Source organism: Manis javanica, chromosome 9, assembly GCF_040802235.1.
Source record: "Manis javanica isolate MJ-LG chromosome 9, MJ_LKY, whole genome shotgun sequence".
Lineage (NCBI taxonomy): Eukaryota > Metazoa > Chordata > Mammalia > Pholidota > Manidae > Manis > Manis javanica.
The window spans coordinates 9,501,331-9,517,830 of NC_133164.1; the positions used below are offsets into that span (position 1 = coordinate 9,501,331).

The window sequence follows — 16,500 nt, forward strand, 5'->3', positions numbered from 1 at the left end:
TATTAATAGTTTTTAACATTTTAGCCTGATGTGTTAAAAATATTATAATTTCAGTATTAATCAATATAAGAGTTATGAAATATTTTACATTCTTTTTTCATACCAAGTCTTCAAAATCAGGAGTGTATTTTATACTTTGGAACTATACATCTCCGTAGGGGCTAGATACATTTCTGGTGCTCATAAGCTATAATCCCTGCTCTTCTGGACAGTGGCGGTCTAGAATTTGGTTTTCTGAAGATGAAGCCATCACTAGGTTTATAACTGATCACTGAAATTGTGCCTTTGACGAGAAATTACCACTGTTGAGACGTGACACTGATATATAATAATTACTGAAAGTGAAGAAGCTTATTCAGTAAAGAAACATTGTCTCCATCTTTATGTTTTCATACTGGACATATTTTTTTTTAATTATTGATATACAATCTTACACTGGTTTCAAGTATAAAACACAGTGGATCAGCAGTTACCCATATTATTAAATCTTCACCCCAACTAGTGCAGTTACTATCTGTCAACATACAAAGGTGTTACAGAATCATTGGCTATATTCTCCATGCTGTACTACCCTGTGACCAGCTTATATTAGAATTGAGAATTTTTGTGCCCTTTTATCCCCCTCACCCTTCCCATCCATCAACCCCAAACCCTCCCCCTGGTAACCTCCAGTCCCTTCTCAATATCTATGAGTCTACTGCTATTTTGTTCATTTTGGTTTTTTTGTTTTTAGATTCCACAAATGAGTGAAATCATATGGTACTTGTCTTTCCCCACCCGAGTTATTTCATTTAGCATAATACCCTCTAGGTCCATCCATGTTGTCTCAAATGGCAGGATTCCTTTCTTTTTATGGCTGAATAGTATTCCATTGTGTATATGTACCACATCTTCTTTATCTATTCATCTATTGATGGGCACTTTTGTTGCTTCCATAACTTGGCTATTGTAAGTAATACGGCAGTAAACATTGGGGTGCATATATCTTTTCAGGTCAGGGATTTTCTTTTCTTCAGGTATATTCCTAGAAGTGGAATTACTGGGTCATATGGTATTTCTATTTTTAGTTTTTTGAGGAACCTCCACACTGTTTTCCCCAGTGTTGGTGGCTGCACCAATTTACATTCCCACCAGCAGTGTAGGAGGTTCCCTTTTATCCACATCCTGTCCAACACTTGTTATTTCTTGTCTTTTGGATGGTGGCCATTCTAACTGGTATGACATGATATTTCATTGAGGTTTTGATTTGCGTTTCCCTGATGATTAGCTATATGGAGCATCTTTTTGTGTGCCTGTTGACCATCTGTATTTCTTCTTTGGAAAAATGTTCAGGTCCTTCGCCCATTTTTTAATCGGATTATTTGTTTTTTTGGTGTTGAGTTGTATGAGTTCTTTATATATTTTGGACGTTAATCCCTTATAGAATAAATCATTTACAAATATATTCCCCCATGCTGTAGGTTGCCTTTTTGTTCTGTTCATGGTGTCCTTTGCTGTACAGAGGCTTTTTAGTTTGATGTAGTCCCACTTGTTCCATACTGGACATGTTTGAACAAAACCAGAAGTGTAAGAGAAAATTAAAGAGTAGGACCCTGCCAGAAGACTCATCATAGAGGATTTGAGAGGTAGGGAGTCTGGTCTCCTTCCAGAAATTCGGGATCTGAGCAGTGTCATATTATGGGGTGAGACTAGGGAGAAGGCTGTCAACAAATCTGAAGGCTGTGTTTCCTATGGAAGTTACCTTTTTGTATTCAGTGAAGTCTCTGATTCAGCCATCTAAGGAGAAAACCATTTTAAATTCTAGATAAATGGAACATGGGCCCATCACTTTCACAGCCCAGGAGTAATTCAGCTTTGTGTAAGCAGACTCCTTTCAAGAGCAGTCCTTCAGGTGTTTTAACTGAGGAACTGGCAGGGTTTTTTTCCTACCCAAAGCCGCTGATCCATGGGGGGATTGGGATTAATCCATGTTACAGTCAAGTAAAATGCCAGTGAATTCAGTTTTTCTAGGAAGAAATGTAAAATGATAAAGGGACCTGCTGTAAATGTTGCAAAAGGGAGCATTACATTGGGAAGTATGAACACAAATTGTGGGAGTGGGAGAGCTTAGAGAAACCAAACCCAGGCCTTGGTTGTGGGGGAGCTCCCTTTAGCCTCTAGTGAGATTTTTCAATAAAGAGAACTTGGCTTCCAGACTCTGTGCTGCTCGAGCAATTGGAGAGACGCTGCTGTCGGGCAGAGCCAAGACCTGCAGGCGAGGGAGGCTGGCGTGGGCTCAGGCTAAGAACGAATATTCTGAGAACCTGAAATTTAAAACAAAATGGGCTGTCATGGAAAGTTAATACCCATCACTGAAGTTACTGAAGTCAAGGCCATGTGGCCCCTGCTGGAAGCGTCTTAGACAGGATTCCTTGTGCAAGAGAGTGTATGGACCACCTCAGGAAGCACTCCAGCTATTGCTGTGGGCAGATCTATGAGTTGTTGGCTTATTGCCCCTTTTGGTAGATAGTGGACAGTGACTTCATTCACTGACCACACATTGCCTTCCTAGAGTCAGTCAGGTGCTATGGATTCCATCAGTAAGAACTCGAGCTGCTCCTAGGAGTCAGACATGGTGCCCAGGATGCAGCAGTGAGCAAGCATCCTATCTATAGGGCAATGCTTCTTGAGCATCATAACTACCCATCTCATAAAGCTGTCAATGTAACAGAAGCCTGACTAAAAGGCTACTTTCTAGGGTCCATGCTTTAAGTTTCCTATTCTGAGGGTCTGGGTGGGCCTGAAAGTATGTGTTCCTAACAGGATCCAAGGGCAGGCCCACGGACCACATTGGGAGCACCACTAGTTTGGGGCAATGATCTCAACTGTGAGTGACCTCTCACCCCAAGCTCAGGAACATTTGGCAAAGTTGTGACATTTATGATTGTCACAACTGAGGGTCAGGAGTGCTACTGGCATCTAATGGGTAGAAGCTAGGGAATACCACCCAGTATCCTAAGACACACGTGGCAGCCCCTGCAACAGAGAATTGACCCAAATAGTAGTGCCCAGGCTTGAAATCCCCTGTCTAGGGAAAAAACACAGAAAATCAAGTATTTGTAATAGGCTATATGACACATGTTGTGGGAGATTGTGATAAGGGCAGTTTATGGTGCTACAGCTAACTTCATGTAGGCCGTCAGTTAGGGCCACTGAGGCGCACGAGACAGACCCTGCTCACAGGGGTATCAGGCACACAGTAGGACCATTTGCTATTCTGATGTGGAATAAAACAAGTGGATGGAGAAAGGAGGCTCCTGGGGGGCAGGGGTGGAATTCCACAGCAAGTTACACTGACAGCTTTATGAAATGGGTGGGGTTTTGCCAGGAGCATTCTAGCCTCAGAACATAATCCGCAGAGAGAGCACAGGTTGGCAGGTGTGCCTGGAACATAGACCCTGAGGAGCTGGAGACGTGCCATGTCCCCAGATCAGCAAGGCCTTCTCAGAAGGGTCCCCTTTATCTTGTAGGCAACAGAAGGGATTTGAAAGGCTTAAAACAAGAGTGTGGGTTGTGTTTTATGAGACAACAGAATCCAAACTGATGGTGCTTTCCTGTTATCAGTTGGCCTCACGAAAAGCCTTAAAGTGCCTCGCTATATAGCCAAATAAAACTTCTTTGTACTGTATCAATGCTGCCTCCTTGTATGTTAAGGCTGGATTTTTTGATACACAGAGATTCCGAGAAAAAGCCAAAAAGGTCAGAAAATGTTGGCCAGTTTCTGCTTGACATCCAGATCTCTTCTGCTCCTGTTTGTGAATGAGGACATTTTCCCAGCCAGCCAGCTGGTCCCTCGGGCGGCCTGGTAATGCCAGGCTGGGCACATGGGGGTTAGTCCCACTCTCAGGCTGGAGGAAGCCCAGGGGACTCAGCTGGTTGCAGACCCTTGTCATCTTGAGAAGATTCTCCACCTACATGTAAGAAGTTCAAGGTTGGGAGCACCTCCTGCCCCAGACCTCCCGGCTGTCCCTGGACCAGAGCTGGGCGCTTTCTGGGCTCCCATCCTGGGGCTTTGCTGACTGGTTCTTAAGGAGTCACAGGCCTTTTTTTGTATCACTTCATTCAGGATCTGTATCCCTCACACACACCCCAAATGCACTTTAATGTTGGCTGTAATTCGTCTCTCCCCAAGGCTTTAATTGTTGGTTTCCTGATCAAGCAGTTTAATGAGAACCAAGGTGTTTTCTTTCCACTGCATAATGAACTTGGCACGCTTTTGAGACAAGATGGCAACCAGCCATCCCTTGACGACGGCATCAAACCCCATCGGAAATCCATCTCCCTCAAACCTGGGGCCGTTTTCCTGGCTCCTGTGCAACAACCATTTATGGGATGCGTTCTGTTGTAGAACCCGGCCTCTATACAGAGTAGGGTATTTTTTACCTGTAGTTTTTAATATGATTTCTAATTACATACACATAGTTGAGAAAATATAAATGCTATATGAAAGACTGTACAATGAAAAGTAAGACTTCCTCCCTCCCAACCCAGATTTTTCTTCTTAGAACTGTTCAGACTATAGTTGGTCTCTTGTGTGTCTTCCAGAGATATGGTTTGCATTTACAAGCATATTTCTGTAATTTTTAATGTATATTTCCATATAATTTTTCCATCTCGCCATTTCATAGAGGAGGTTATTGAGACTGAGAATAAGGAATTTGCTCAAAGTCATGGAGTGAATGGCAGAGCTGGAATTTAGACCAAGAGTTTTGGTTTTAGGTGGAATAGAACCAAGGTTCATAGGGACCCCAGGCAAGCTAGCGGTTTGGTCCTTCAAGCCGGCTCTTTGCTCTACTTCAAACCTCTGTCTTTTGAAAATGTCTCCTGACCATCTATGCAGAAGAAGATGTGAGGTTCTCACAAAAGAAGCAGAGAGAGGAGCACCACAGGTGGCCTTCCCCCTCCTCCTAAGCAGTTCAGCTCGGACCCTCAGATTGCAGATGACATTCACCTGACAGGAAGTGGCCAGACCCTCTGTCCTCAGAGGCGGCCTGGGGACCATGAGTGACTGCTCGTGCTCAGCCCAAGCTCGCATTCCTAGTGACGTTTTGGCTTCCTGTTGATGCTTGAGTCTCCGTGCAGGTTGAAAACCCCACCTGGCCTGTGCCTTTACCTGCCTCATGACTGGAGGCTGCTAGCCCTCGGTCTGAGTCCTGCACCCCTCAGAGCTATTGTTCTGTTTGCTGAGCAGACAGCTTAAGCCACTGGATGTTCTGAGAGCCTGGGCTCCTGTCCCAGACGCTTGGAGATAGATCCTTAAAGCAGCCTGGCATTCCCATCCCCCTGTTGTGGCAGCAGCTGTAACTGCTGGGGTCACCCTGCAGCCAGGCACAGGACTTACCCTTGCAGAGGGAGCTCTCAGCACAACTTGTTAGAGCGCCCATTGGGTGACTGGCAGGTTGGGAAGAAGGAACCTGCCCTGTGGGGACTCTGATGAGATGTCTTTGTGGCCAGGGTTCTCCTTGATATGAGACGTGTGTAACATGTAGAGGGTGCTGTCCATCCAGAAATGCAGGGCTAACACCCTCACCCAGAGGGAAATGCTGACAGCTGACCAAACTCCATTTTTAAATTGTGGCCATTTGAGGGACATACTTAGAGTTTAGTTCCCAGTGCTAACAAGACTGAGTGGTATTACGTGACTTTTATATCTGTCATTTCTCTTAATTGACAGGTAACAAAGAGGGGACACATTCTACAGTCTGGGTGCTGCTGAGCATCCTCCTGGGAGCGGTGGCCATGCTGTGCAAAGAGCAAGGGATCACTGTGCTGGTAAGACCCAAGCCACGGGCAAGCCTGCTCTTTACACACACCTTCCTTTCCCTGCAATAGGGGCACCTTGGCTGGCCCTGCCTGTCGCCTTCTCTACTTCTGTACCCCATTGGCAGCCTACTGTCGTATACCTTTCTCCCACTCTCAGTGCATCCTGGTGTTTCAGATGGAAATTGACTGTCTCAGTTGATTACTATTAGCAACTGATGGGAAATGGTGAGTGGAAAGTTCTTAAAGATCAGTGGTTGCTTTCTTGGAGAATGCTACAGAAAAAGAGAAAAGAATGGTTTACATTATCTGGGAACTCTCATATTTCTACAGTCCTAAATGCAACAGTGGACTGACCCCATCAGTGCTGCTGGTTGAGTGTGTGTTATGTTACACTTGGCTTCGCCTGGAAATGTCTAAGAGGAGAGAAGGGGGCTTCTGGAGAGTGCAGGCGTACACCTCCTAGGTCTGGTCTGAGCTGAAGCCCCAGGAATGGAGAGACTTTGAAATCCGCTTTCCTTTTTCTCCATTCTAGCCAATTTTACATCTTACATTATTAGAGGGAAACTTAGGAATTAGGGAAACAGAGGTAGAGAAATGGATAACAAACAGATGGGATTTGAATAGCCCATATAGGAACAGCTTGAGAAAGAATGAGCAGTCAGAGCTCTTTGAGGTTTGATGTAAGGCAAAGATCCGAGTTTTTATTGGGTTTGATCTGTAAGATTAAGGTTAACTAGCTAGAAAATGGTATAAAAAGAACTACTGTGCAAAGATACTTGAATTTCTTGAGTTAACCTTTTTAAAGCTAAATCAGTGTTCTCAGCCTTGGTGTTACTGACATTTTAGGCTGCATCCTTCTTTCTTATGGGGACTGTCCTGTGCCTTATAGGGTGTTTAGCAGCATACATCACCTCTACCCACTAAGTGCCAGTAGGACCCCCTCAGTTGTGACAACCTAAAATGTCTCTAGACATTGTCAAGTATCTCCCAGGGGGCAAAATCATCCTATTGAGAGTCAGTGATCTAAACCCTTGCTTCTCAAAGTGTGATTTAAGGACCAGTGGCCTTGAAACCATCTGAGAGCATATTAGAAATTTAGGACCTCAAACCTCAACCCAGGCCTGCTGAGTCAAAATTCAATGAGGTCCCAAGGTGACCTCCATTAACATTTTAGAAACACCAAAGAATAGTTTGAATTTATGTATATAAAGATATGGTAAAATTTAGCTGTTTTCAAAAATTTGATTACAATGTGGACATTCTGATGATGCATTTAAATGGGAAGGAGAGGGAGCGCCACACCTGTGTTTGGCTCAGTCCTCGTGAGAGCATGACACCTTGGTGACTGTCCTGTAGGTCCCAGACAGAAGAAGGAGACAGCACTTCGTGCAAAGGGAGTGTCTGCCCTTAGAAAATTTCACACCCAGGCAGAAATGGGCTGTGACCCACTGCAATCACGTATCACGTGGGTGAACAACATCAGGACTTGGAAATGATTAGCCCAGCACTGGCCTGTGTATTGGATAATTAATGGCCCCCGGCATTTATGGGAGAGGGTTAAATAGAGATGTCATCCTTGCTATGAAAACCATGAAAACCACTGGCTTTTAATGACTTATTATCTTCTTCACCACAAAGCCCCATTTTAAGAAGACCCAAGTCATTTAGGGACAGCTTTAACCATATACACCACATGTATTCCAAACGCTTTACCCGGAGCGGGCAGGGAGCTCTGCCAGGTGACCTTGTCTGTCTAAAGAAAGTCTGTCAGGGGTGGAGAATAGGATCCAGGCTCATCCAGCCCTCAGCCTGTAACTGAGGCTAAATAAAATAGCTGCAAAAGCAGCCCTCACCTGCTGGAAAGATGCTATCCCGGTTCTGCCAGAGGCATTAGCATAGGCAGAGCTGCAGTATCACACTCCCCAGAACCCAGTGACTTATTTATTGTTCACCTGGCAGTGGTGAGCAGGGCTTCACACTGGCAGAAGTGGCCGTCCTCCACGCAGTGGACCCAGGCTGGTGGGAGCTCTGCCATCTTCAGTGTGTGGCTTCCGCAGTCACTCTGATCACCTCCATCGTCTCCATCACAGCCAGCTGGGGAGGACGCTGAGTGGTGGGCCGTGCCTGGGTTCACAGCCAGACCTCCAAAATGGTGCATTATTGCTCTACCCATGTGCCGGAGGCTGGAACTCGGCCTTAACTGCAGGGTTGGCTGGGAAATGCAGTCTGGCTGTGTGCCCAGCAAGAACAGAAAAGCAGTGGACAGCTAGGCGTCTGAACCTGCCAGAGCGCCACCAGCAATCATTACATGTGCTCTGGCTCCTTCTGCTGCTATACTTGCTGAAATCAGTCAGCACCCGGGGTCCTGGAGGGGTGACTGATTACTCACATGGCTGGGCTTTTTACATGGATAGCTGCCTTTGTTTTCTTAGGCATAATTGCTGCACAGGTAACCACTCTTTTCACGTCAACTAAGGGACTATTTTATAGTAAAGAAATAAAAGGGAAGAGGGACCTCTGCAGAACTTCTGGGAACACAAATTTCTAGCTATCCCAAATCGCATAGTCCTCTTATATGTAGACTATGAAATAATGACTAACATAATAAATAAACACTATTTTATTATGAAATAATAATGACCAATTTATTACCTATGACTAGGTAATAAATCTGATATATTTCCATGACCTAATTTTGTAGGAACGACAGGGGGGTGTTTGTTTTAGAGCTGAAGAGATCCTCCGTGATTATCTTACCCACTGCATTCCTTGTCCAGATTCAGTAATGAAATGGTGAAGTGTAATTGCTACCTAACCAGAGTTAGGCTCCCTGCCATTGACATCGCTTTGCTTCCATAGGGCTTGAACGCAGTCTTTGACGTCTTGGTGACAGGCAAATTGAATGTCCTGGATCTTGTCCAGAAGGTACTACACAAGGACAAGTCATTAGAGGTGAGTCTGTCCTTTTGTCTCCAGCCCAGACTTGGAAATTGTCAAGTGCCAGCTGATTTAAAATGCCATTTTTCAAAGTATTTCTTGCGATTTTGAATTCTAAAACAGCCAGCCCTTTAAAGCACTGCATCAGTGTAGTTCAGGCAGAGTGGCTGCTCGTTTGTATCTGTCTTGGCTGTGCTTGTGTTTGAAGATCTGTGACATCAGAGGCTTTACGGTGTCCTTTCAGAACATTGGCGTGCTCAGGAATGGGGGCTTCCTCTTCAGAATGACCCTCCTGGCCTTGGGGGGTGCAGGGGTGCTCTACGTGCGCTGGAGAATCATGGGCACTGGCCCGCCGGCATTCACCGAGGTGGACAACCCCGCCTCCTTTGCCGACAGCATGTTGGTCAGGGTGAGTTCAGAACCTGCCCTCCATTGTATCATCTTCTTTGCCCACCACATTCCCAGATCTCTCATTCCTCCTCCTTTTTTCACTCCCCAACATGCCCACAAGATGCTCAGTAAATGGAACACCTCCACTTTTGTTTGCTGTCATTTAGGATATTCTAGGATGACGCAGGGTTTTCATTAGGCCATTGAGAGGGTATAAACCCCTTGTGTTTCCATTTGAATCCAAAGTGAAGAGAAGTGGCTCCTTCTGACATCAGATTTCCTGCCAGCCTTGTTAAAGTGTCCCTAGCCCTATCATTTTTGCTGTAAAGGAAATTGACATGGTGGGGTTAAGACAAAACATAACTGTATTGGTGGTATTTTTAAAAGTCTAATGGTATCAAGACTCTTCATTGTAAATGTTTGTTTTTTCTGAAGGCAAGGGTGTCAAGCCACAAATTCTTACCTGTGTGTTTCATACAGCTAGAAATCAGGAAAACAGCCATAGAATCCTGTTCTTATGTTGTCAGGCAAATAGGTGACCCCTGTGCTTCTGATTTCCTGGGTCCCGCTTTGGGCATTACTGAGTAAATGGGATGGGACATAGTTTAACCAGAAATATAACAAACATGTAGCAGAGTCTGGAGGTTTTGCCATATTTTTCTCTATCAAAATCTGAATGCATTTAATAAATTGCAAACAGCAGCCCCATGTCCAATGGCAGCATTTTATTTTGTACAACTGCGGTCCTTGAACAGAAGCATTCGGATGCTTCCAAAGTGGAGTTAGGATGTATATATACATATTTTTCAACTTCAGTATCAAATAAATGTTTGTTTTCCTTTTGACCGACAGGCCATAAACTATAATTACTACTATTCGTTGAATGCCTGGCTGCTGCTCTGCCCCTGGTGGCTGTGCTTTGATTGGTCAATGGGCTGCATCCCCCTCATTAAGTCAGCCGGCGACTGGAGGGTAATGGCGCTAGCAGCACTCTGGTTCTGCCTAATTGGCCTGATATGCCAAGCCCTGTGCTCTGAAGACAGCCACAGGAGAAGGTAAGGGGCAGTGCTGAGTTTTCACTTCCACACTGGGCTGAGTCAGAGCATTTTACTAAATCCAGCACTGATCACTTTAATGATTTTGTGGAATGACGTCTAAGGACATTTCTTTCCAGTACACGTGTACAGCTACAATGACTTCCTTCCACTTGGACTCCATCACTGGCTTCAGCCTGTGGAGCGTGAGCTTGGAGGAGGGGGTGTGGGTGACTGCTGTGTCTCCCCCTCCTCCTTTCCCCAAGAAGTTGCATTGTGAGATCCTTTTCACTGTAGGTGGTCAAGAGTAATTTATGGTAGAACAGAGAGGGTAATTGATGGGTATTGTGTCCATTATTTCACACTTCTCCTTCAGAAACCTCTGGCAGATGCTATAATGATTCCTTCTGTTGTCATTTGGTACAAAATAAACTGCTGCCCCAAAGAGACGGTTCTTTATTGCCAAAAAGAAAAAAAAGGTTGCTGAGAAAATAATTGGGGGAAAAACAAATGTGTTTCATGAGAAAGAAAATTATTTAAGATGATTCTTAAAGCATAGGTGTTTATGGAATTAGATCAGTAATTTCTCAAAGTAAATAAAGTTTTAAGTTTATCTGGGTCTTAAACGGTTCATAATCCTAAAGGGCAACAAAGTTTGGCCCCAGTTCACTTATACATGTGCAATAAGATACACTTTTTTTGTAATACTGTAGTGCAGGGTCCAGGAAGGGGCCACCAGATCTGGTCCAGCTTCTTGATCCACCATGTGTGTCATACAGGATGTTGGAAATGCTGACTAGTTCCTGAAGTGTTTCATTGCTCAGCTTTCTTCTTGCCTGACTAAATGTGTGGTGAGGTGGCACCCAGAAATGATACTAGATGGTTCCTGATTTCATAAAGTTTAAACCAGTTACCTATTATTATTCCTGTTAAGTTTAGAGGGGAGACTTTTCTTTTCCCCATGATGTCCACGGATGTATTCAATGCCCACATGGTTTGAGGTAGAGTGAGGAATAGGTGAATTAATAAGACCTCACAATTTTAACCTCACTTATATGAATGGAGACTCGTATGTTTTATCCCGAGGCCTGCTGCAGAGTGCCTTAGGAGGGGTTTTATGCCTTACCTAATACTGCTGGGCTACACCCTCTCTACTGAAGACATTTCTCCGCTGCCGCTGATACCTTTTCTCAGTTGATAACAAGAAAAAAAGGCCTTTATCACTAATCTAATGTTGAGTAGAACGTTTTTCTTGAGCAGTCTGAGAAAAGCCATTTCAAGTGCTTCTCATTTTCCAGGATCCTTACGCTAGGCCTGGGATTTCTCATTATCCCATTTCTTCCTGCAAGTAACTTGTTCTTCCGAGTGGGCTTTGTGGTTGCAGAGAGAGTCCTCTACCTCCCCAGTGCTGGGTACTGCATGCTGCTGACTTTTGGATTCGGAGTGCTCAGTAAACATACGAAGAAAAAGGTATTGGCCAAGCGTGGTGCCACTGATGACCAAGATGATTGGATGCATTTTGCTAAAGACATTTACCGTATCTCTCTATTCCTAAGAAACTAATCGCTGCTGTCGTACTGGGAATTTTATTTGTAAACATGCTGAGATGCATGATTCGCAGTGGTGAGTGGCGGAACGAAGAACAGCTTTTTAGAAGTGCCCTGCCTGTGTGTCCTCTCAACGCCAAGGTACGTTGGCTGCCAACTTGGCCTTACAAAGACATTACTAGGATACGTTCTGAGTTCCACAGCTGAGTAAGAAAATGGTTTACCATCATACCAACTCTAGCATAGGACCATGACCGAATACTTGGGTGTTTCTGTTTTTTCATTCATGATTTTGCTGAAATTTATTGAAATTCCACTTAGACAAAATAATTCAGAAGCAATCATCCAATCCAGATAACGTCAGTGCAGCAGCAGGTTACTTAAACGAGATTTTACTTGTCACCCAGTTGGCCCAATCACCCTTTGAAGGGGTGGCGGGGAGGCAACACCACACATCCAGCCTGGGTTCTGCAGAGGTGCCTGGTGGAACCATCTAGACTAGCACACTTCTCAAAACACGTGCTCTGCCCACAGCGTTAACTAGCCTGCTGTGGTCCCTAACTGGAAGGTGATACCCGTGCACTGACGGGTTTATTTCAGGAAGTCTGAGTTAGTTTATTTCAGGAAGTCTGAGCTACGCTGTGTGGTGTGCACTAGTTCACATTTCCATCACCTGTGATTTCTCTGTCACTTTAGGTAGAAATACATATATAGACTTTAAAGTTGGCAGCGATTCTGCAGAAGCTGTCTGGTAGGGATTTGCCTCCGTTCCGTGCTGGTGAATCCAGTCTCTTCACTTAGCAGGCTGGGCCCCTTCGGGTGAGACTAAACTGTTTTGGACTTTCAGTGCCCTTATCTCTAAGGGGGATAATGATTGTCCTGGGTTTGTTGGGAGGCCCTAATGAAACATGGCATCTGAAATGCCCTACCGTGGTAGCTAGAACATAATAGGTGCTCAAATGTTAGTTTTGGGGGGCTTTGTCACGCTAAATGACAAAAAGGGAGTGCTGTTTGCTCAAAATGAGAGGCCTAGGGGTTAGTTAGAAGACTTTTCTGCTGGTCCATATTATGGTTATTAAATGATGATACATTTTCTCTTGGCTCATCAGAATCGGAGCTTCCTAAGATGCTTGATTATGATCCTCTGGACAGGGTCGGAGAGCTTTCTGGAGTTCTGCCTCATTTCTACATTTTCATTTAAAAGAGAGGTGGTTTCAGGCAAAATGATATGAATAAATCTAGTGAATGGCCAACGGATTATTGTGAGCATGTGTTGAAGAGTAGTGTAAAAGGTGCTGAATCCTTGTTTGCCTTTTTGTTACATTAAAAAAACGTTCCTCATGTTTTACAGTTAAGAGACTTAGATACAAGAATAAATTACTTCAAGCTTTTATCATAAATTTAACTTGCTGGCCAATCCATTTATTTTATGCTACTAAAAATAATTTGCCTGTGATTTAATTTCATGGATGTTAATAGATCTGCTCTACTTTTACTTTTCTATTTGATTAGCAGTAATTACCCTTTCTATTTATATATTTGTTTCCCACAAGGACCTCAGATTTCCTTGTAGAGGCTCTATAATTAATCTCCATTATCCTTCCTTTAAAGTTTTTAGAGGGAGGATATTATTTTTCATTTTTCCAAGTGGGAGAAACAGGTATAAAACTATGGAACTGACATGATCTAGGTCAGTAATTTAGGTGGCTGGTAGAGACCTGGTGTGGTATGGTGCTAGGGGGGCCAGGGCAGGGGAGGGGGCATGTGTGCTGTCGACGGCCATGTATCTGCCCTAGTCAGTGATTTCCTATGTCGGAGGCCAGAGAACAGTGAGTGCACGTGTGGGCATGCACAAGATCATACGTCTGTGTGTGTGCTTTTCTGTTTTAATTTGAGATGTACATACAAAATCTAGTCTTCAAAGCGGGCCTGGTGGTGATAGTCCTTTCTGAGAACTGAATTCAGTGACACTGTTCATTAATTCAGTACAAGCAAGATTTTTTTTTTTTACTTTCCACAATAAATTGCAGTGTAAAAAAAATGTGGGTTTTTTTTGCCAAAAAGCAAGGTTGATTTCAGGGAAGAGATCTCATTTAGGAAGACTCGGGTTTTGTGGAACTCTGTTGCAGAAGATACATTTTCTGTACTGGTTTCCACTTCATAGTCACTGAATATTAAGTAAGCAGTTGACACCTGACTCTCAATTAGGCCCAGATTTGCAAACTGAGACTCATCTTTTCAAAAGATTTCAACATCCACAGAGGCAGTACCAGGTAGGGGGGTGCCTAGTCTCCATTTAAATTACCCACAGTGCTTTGCATATGGTAGGTGCTCAATATGAATGACTGAATTGAGCTAAATGGAAACTAAATCCCCTGGTACTTACTTTCGATGAGACACAAATTTTCTAATTATAGTTAGAAACTATAGTTAGAAAAAAAACTATAACCATTTTTGCTTTTTAGGGCTTGAAAGTATGTGGCACTTTGTATCAACTCTGTGATTACAATTCTAAATTGTTTTCACAATAAAAAAGAACATAGACCACAGTGAAGTATTTCCTTAAGGATGAGCAAGGATGGGTTATAGGATTTTTTTTTATGTTTAAAGCATTTTAAATTTAATATCAAATGTTAGCAGGAAATTTGAAACAGAGTGATATTAGCACAAATGTTAAAAGTACCTTCCATTGTTGATGCTTTTATTTTGATTTTTATTTACTTGCCATTGGGTGGCACCAGCCCTTTCTGTCTGGCCTCTGTGCTAGTTCATAGCCTCTGAGTATGCGTCACAAAAACCAGAGAGAAAGGTCAAGAATAAACAGGATTTTTTAATCCTTTTACATTTCATGGAAACAAAAAAAAAAATCACTCATTCTTTAAACACTATTTTAGGTAAACTGTTTGTGAGGGTTTTTCATTCTGTTTCATTTTTTTACAGTAGGTTATCTAGGCAGCTGTTTACTATTCAAATACTCACGTCCCTAGGATAAGGGTAAACCTGTTTACCAGCTTTTAATGCGGACAGCCTTCCTTCCAGGAATGTGTCAGATTTCTAATGTCCCATGGAAGTGACTGCAGTCCGACTCTCCGGAGTGCCCCCCGACCATCTTCTGTCTCTGGCGTTCTGGGTGTCTGACACAACACCATCTATACTGCAGAGGGCAGTTGAACCCTTTGTCTGAGCTTTTCATTGAGAAAACATTTCCCTGTGACAAAGGAAAGCAGCAGGAGTCGGGTGGAGGGGGCGGGCGTCATGATGAAGTCTGAGTAGAAACTGAATTTGTATTCTGGGGACCACAAGCACGTCACTCGCAGGTCCTCCAGATTTGGTTCTTTTACAGACGGGCGTGGAGGAACACTTCCAGGCTGGAGCTGGGGAGGCGCAAAATCACACCATTTAGAGCTCACTTTTCAAACCGTGGGCTCCAGCCGTAGCATTAACTAGCCTCCTCCAAGCTGCAAGCTGTAACCTGAAGACACTCTGGCCTGTGCATGGACAGTAATTTGGTTCAGGAAGTTTAAATTACACTGTGAGCTGTGCAGTAGCACATGTTGCTAGTCACCTGCGATTTTTCCTCCTGTGATTTCTTTCATCAGATTAGGTAGAAGTAAATGTATAGGCTTTAAAATTGGTAGTTAAAAAACAAATCTCTGCTTGAAGAATGTCACACTGCTCCATACCCTTCCAGAAATGCTAGGTGATTTTGAAGATGTGCTCTAATTGTAGGGTAAGATTGATAAGACAGGACATGATTGTATTTTCAGAGGGGGTTTTGAAAGTGTACCAGTGTAATGCTACTTGAATGCCTTTAAACAGTTACTGTATTTCACCATGTATTGGTGCTAAAGCTACCATAACAAAATACCCCAAGCCGGGGGGTTTCAACAACAGAAATTTATTCCTCACAGTTGTAGAGGCGGGAAGTTCCAGATCCAGCTGTCAGCAGGGTTGGTTTTTCTCTTGAGGCCTCTTTTCCCTGGCTTGCAGATGGCCACCTTCCTGCCATGTCCTCACATGGTCTGCCCTCTGTGTGTCCAGATTTCCTCTCCTTGTAAGGACACCTGTCAGATTGGATGAGGGCCACCCCAACAGTCTGATTTCAACTTGATTAACCTCTTCCAAAGTCCTGTCTCCAAATACAAGTCACATTCCAAGGTGCTGGTGGTTAGGACTTCAGCAGATGAATCTTGATGGGCACAATTCAACCCATAACACAACAAAAAACACTATTTTACTTGAGGAAAAATAATAGGTGGTCTGAATAAGTGCGTCTAGAAATTGCCTCAAGCAAACAGCCCCATCTTCATTCAGTACCCTGATAAACAGGTGTGAAAAAATGAGGAAAATACAAGCTTAGGAGCCTGGGTTCAAATCCAGCATGCCAACCTCAGGTAAGAGGCTTACCGATGCCAAAGCAACTCAGAAGGAACAGTGATAGCAGCCCCCCTCAGGAGGGAGAGTGATGGCAGGGCAGCCGTGAGAGAGGAGATGGTTCTCAGGCAGTGCCAGCCCCTACACTGGCTCACAAGACCGTCAGCACATTACTAGCAGCCACGCTGAACACAGCTAGTTGAGTGAATTTGTATAGCATCATCTCCCAGGAGATTGCTCTTGGTTTTATGTTGTGCTTTTGACCATCAGTAAATGCTTCTGATAATAGTCCTCCTGACTCTTCAGTTCTGCCCCCCTGGTCTCAGTTTGGGTCTTATATTATATTATATTATACTCTGAGCCCGTGTACACTTGAGAAGATGCCATGCGCCCTCCAAGTGGCCTAAGCTAAGATG

At 43.9% G+C, this 16,500-nt stretch overlaps 1 protein-coding gene across 3 annotated transcripts in view; it reads left to right on the forward strand.

Moving 5' to 3' along the window:
• The window catches only part of TMTC4 (transmembrane O-mannosyltransferase targeting cadherins 4), a 57,941-nt gene that overhangs the window by 24,113 nt on the left and 17,328 nt on the right, over positions 1-16,500 (forward strand). For all 3 annotated transcript variants that reach the window (XM_037024889.2, XM_073212397.1, XM_037024890.2), the window contains exons 6-11: positions 5,714-5,811; positions 8,662-8,754; positions 8,984-9,148; positions 9,982-10,184; positions 11,462-11,633; positions 11,720-11,851. In XM_037024889.2, the coding sequence (XP_036880784.2) occupies positions 5,714-5,811; positions 8,662-8,754; positions 8,984-9,148; positions 9,982-10,184; positions 11,462-11,633; positions 11,720-11,851 (863 nt within the window). The remainder of the gene's footprint in view (positions 1-5,713; positions 5,812-8,661; positions 8,755-8,983; positions 9,149-9,981; positions 10,185-11,461; positions 11,634-11,719; positions 11,852-16,500) is intronic.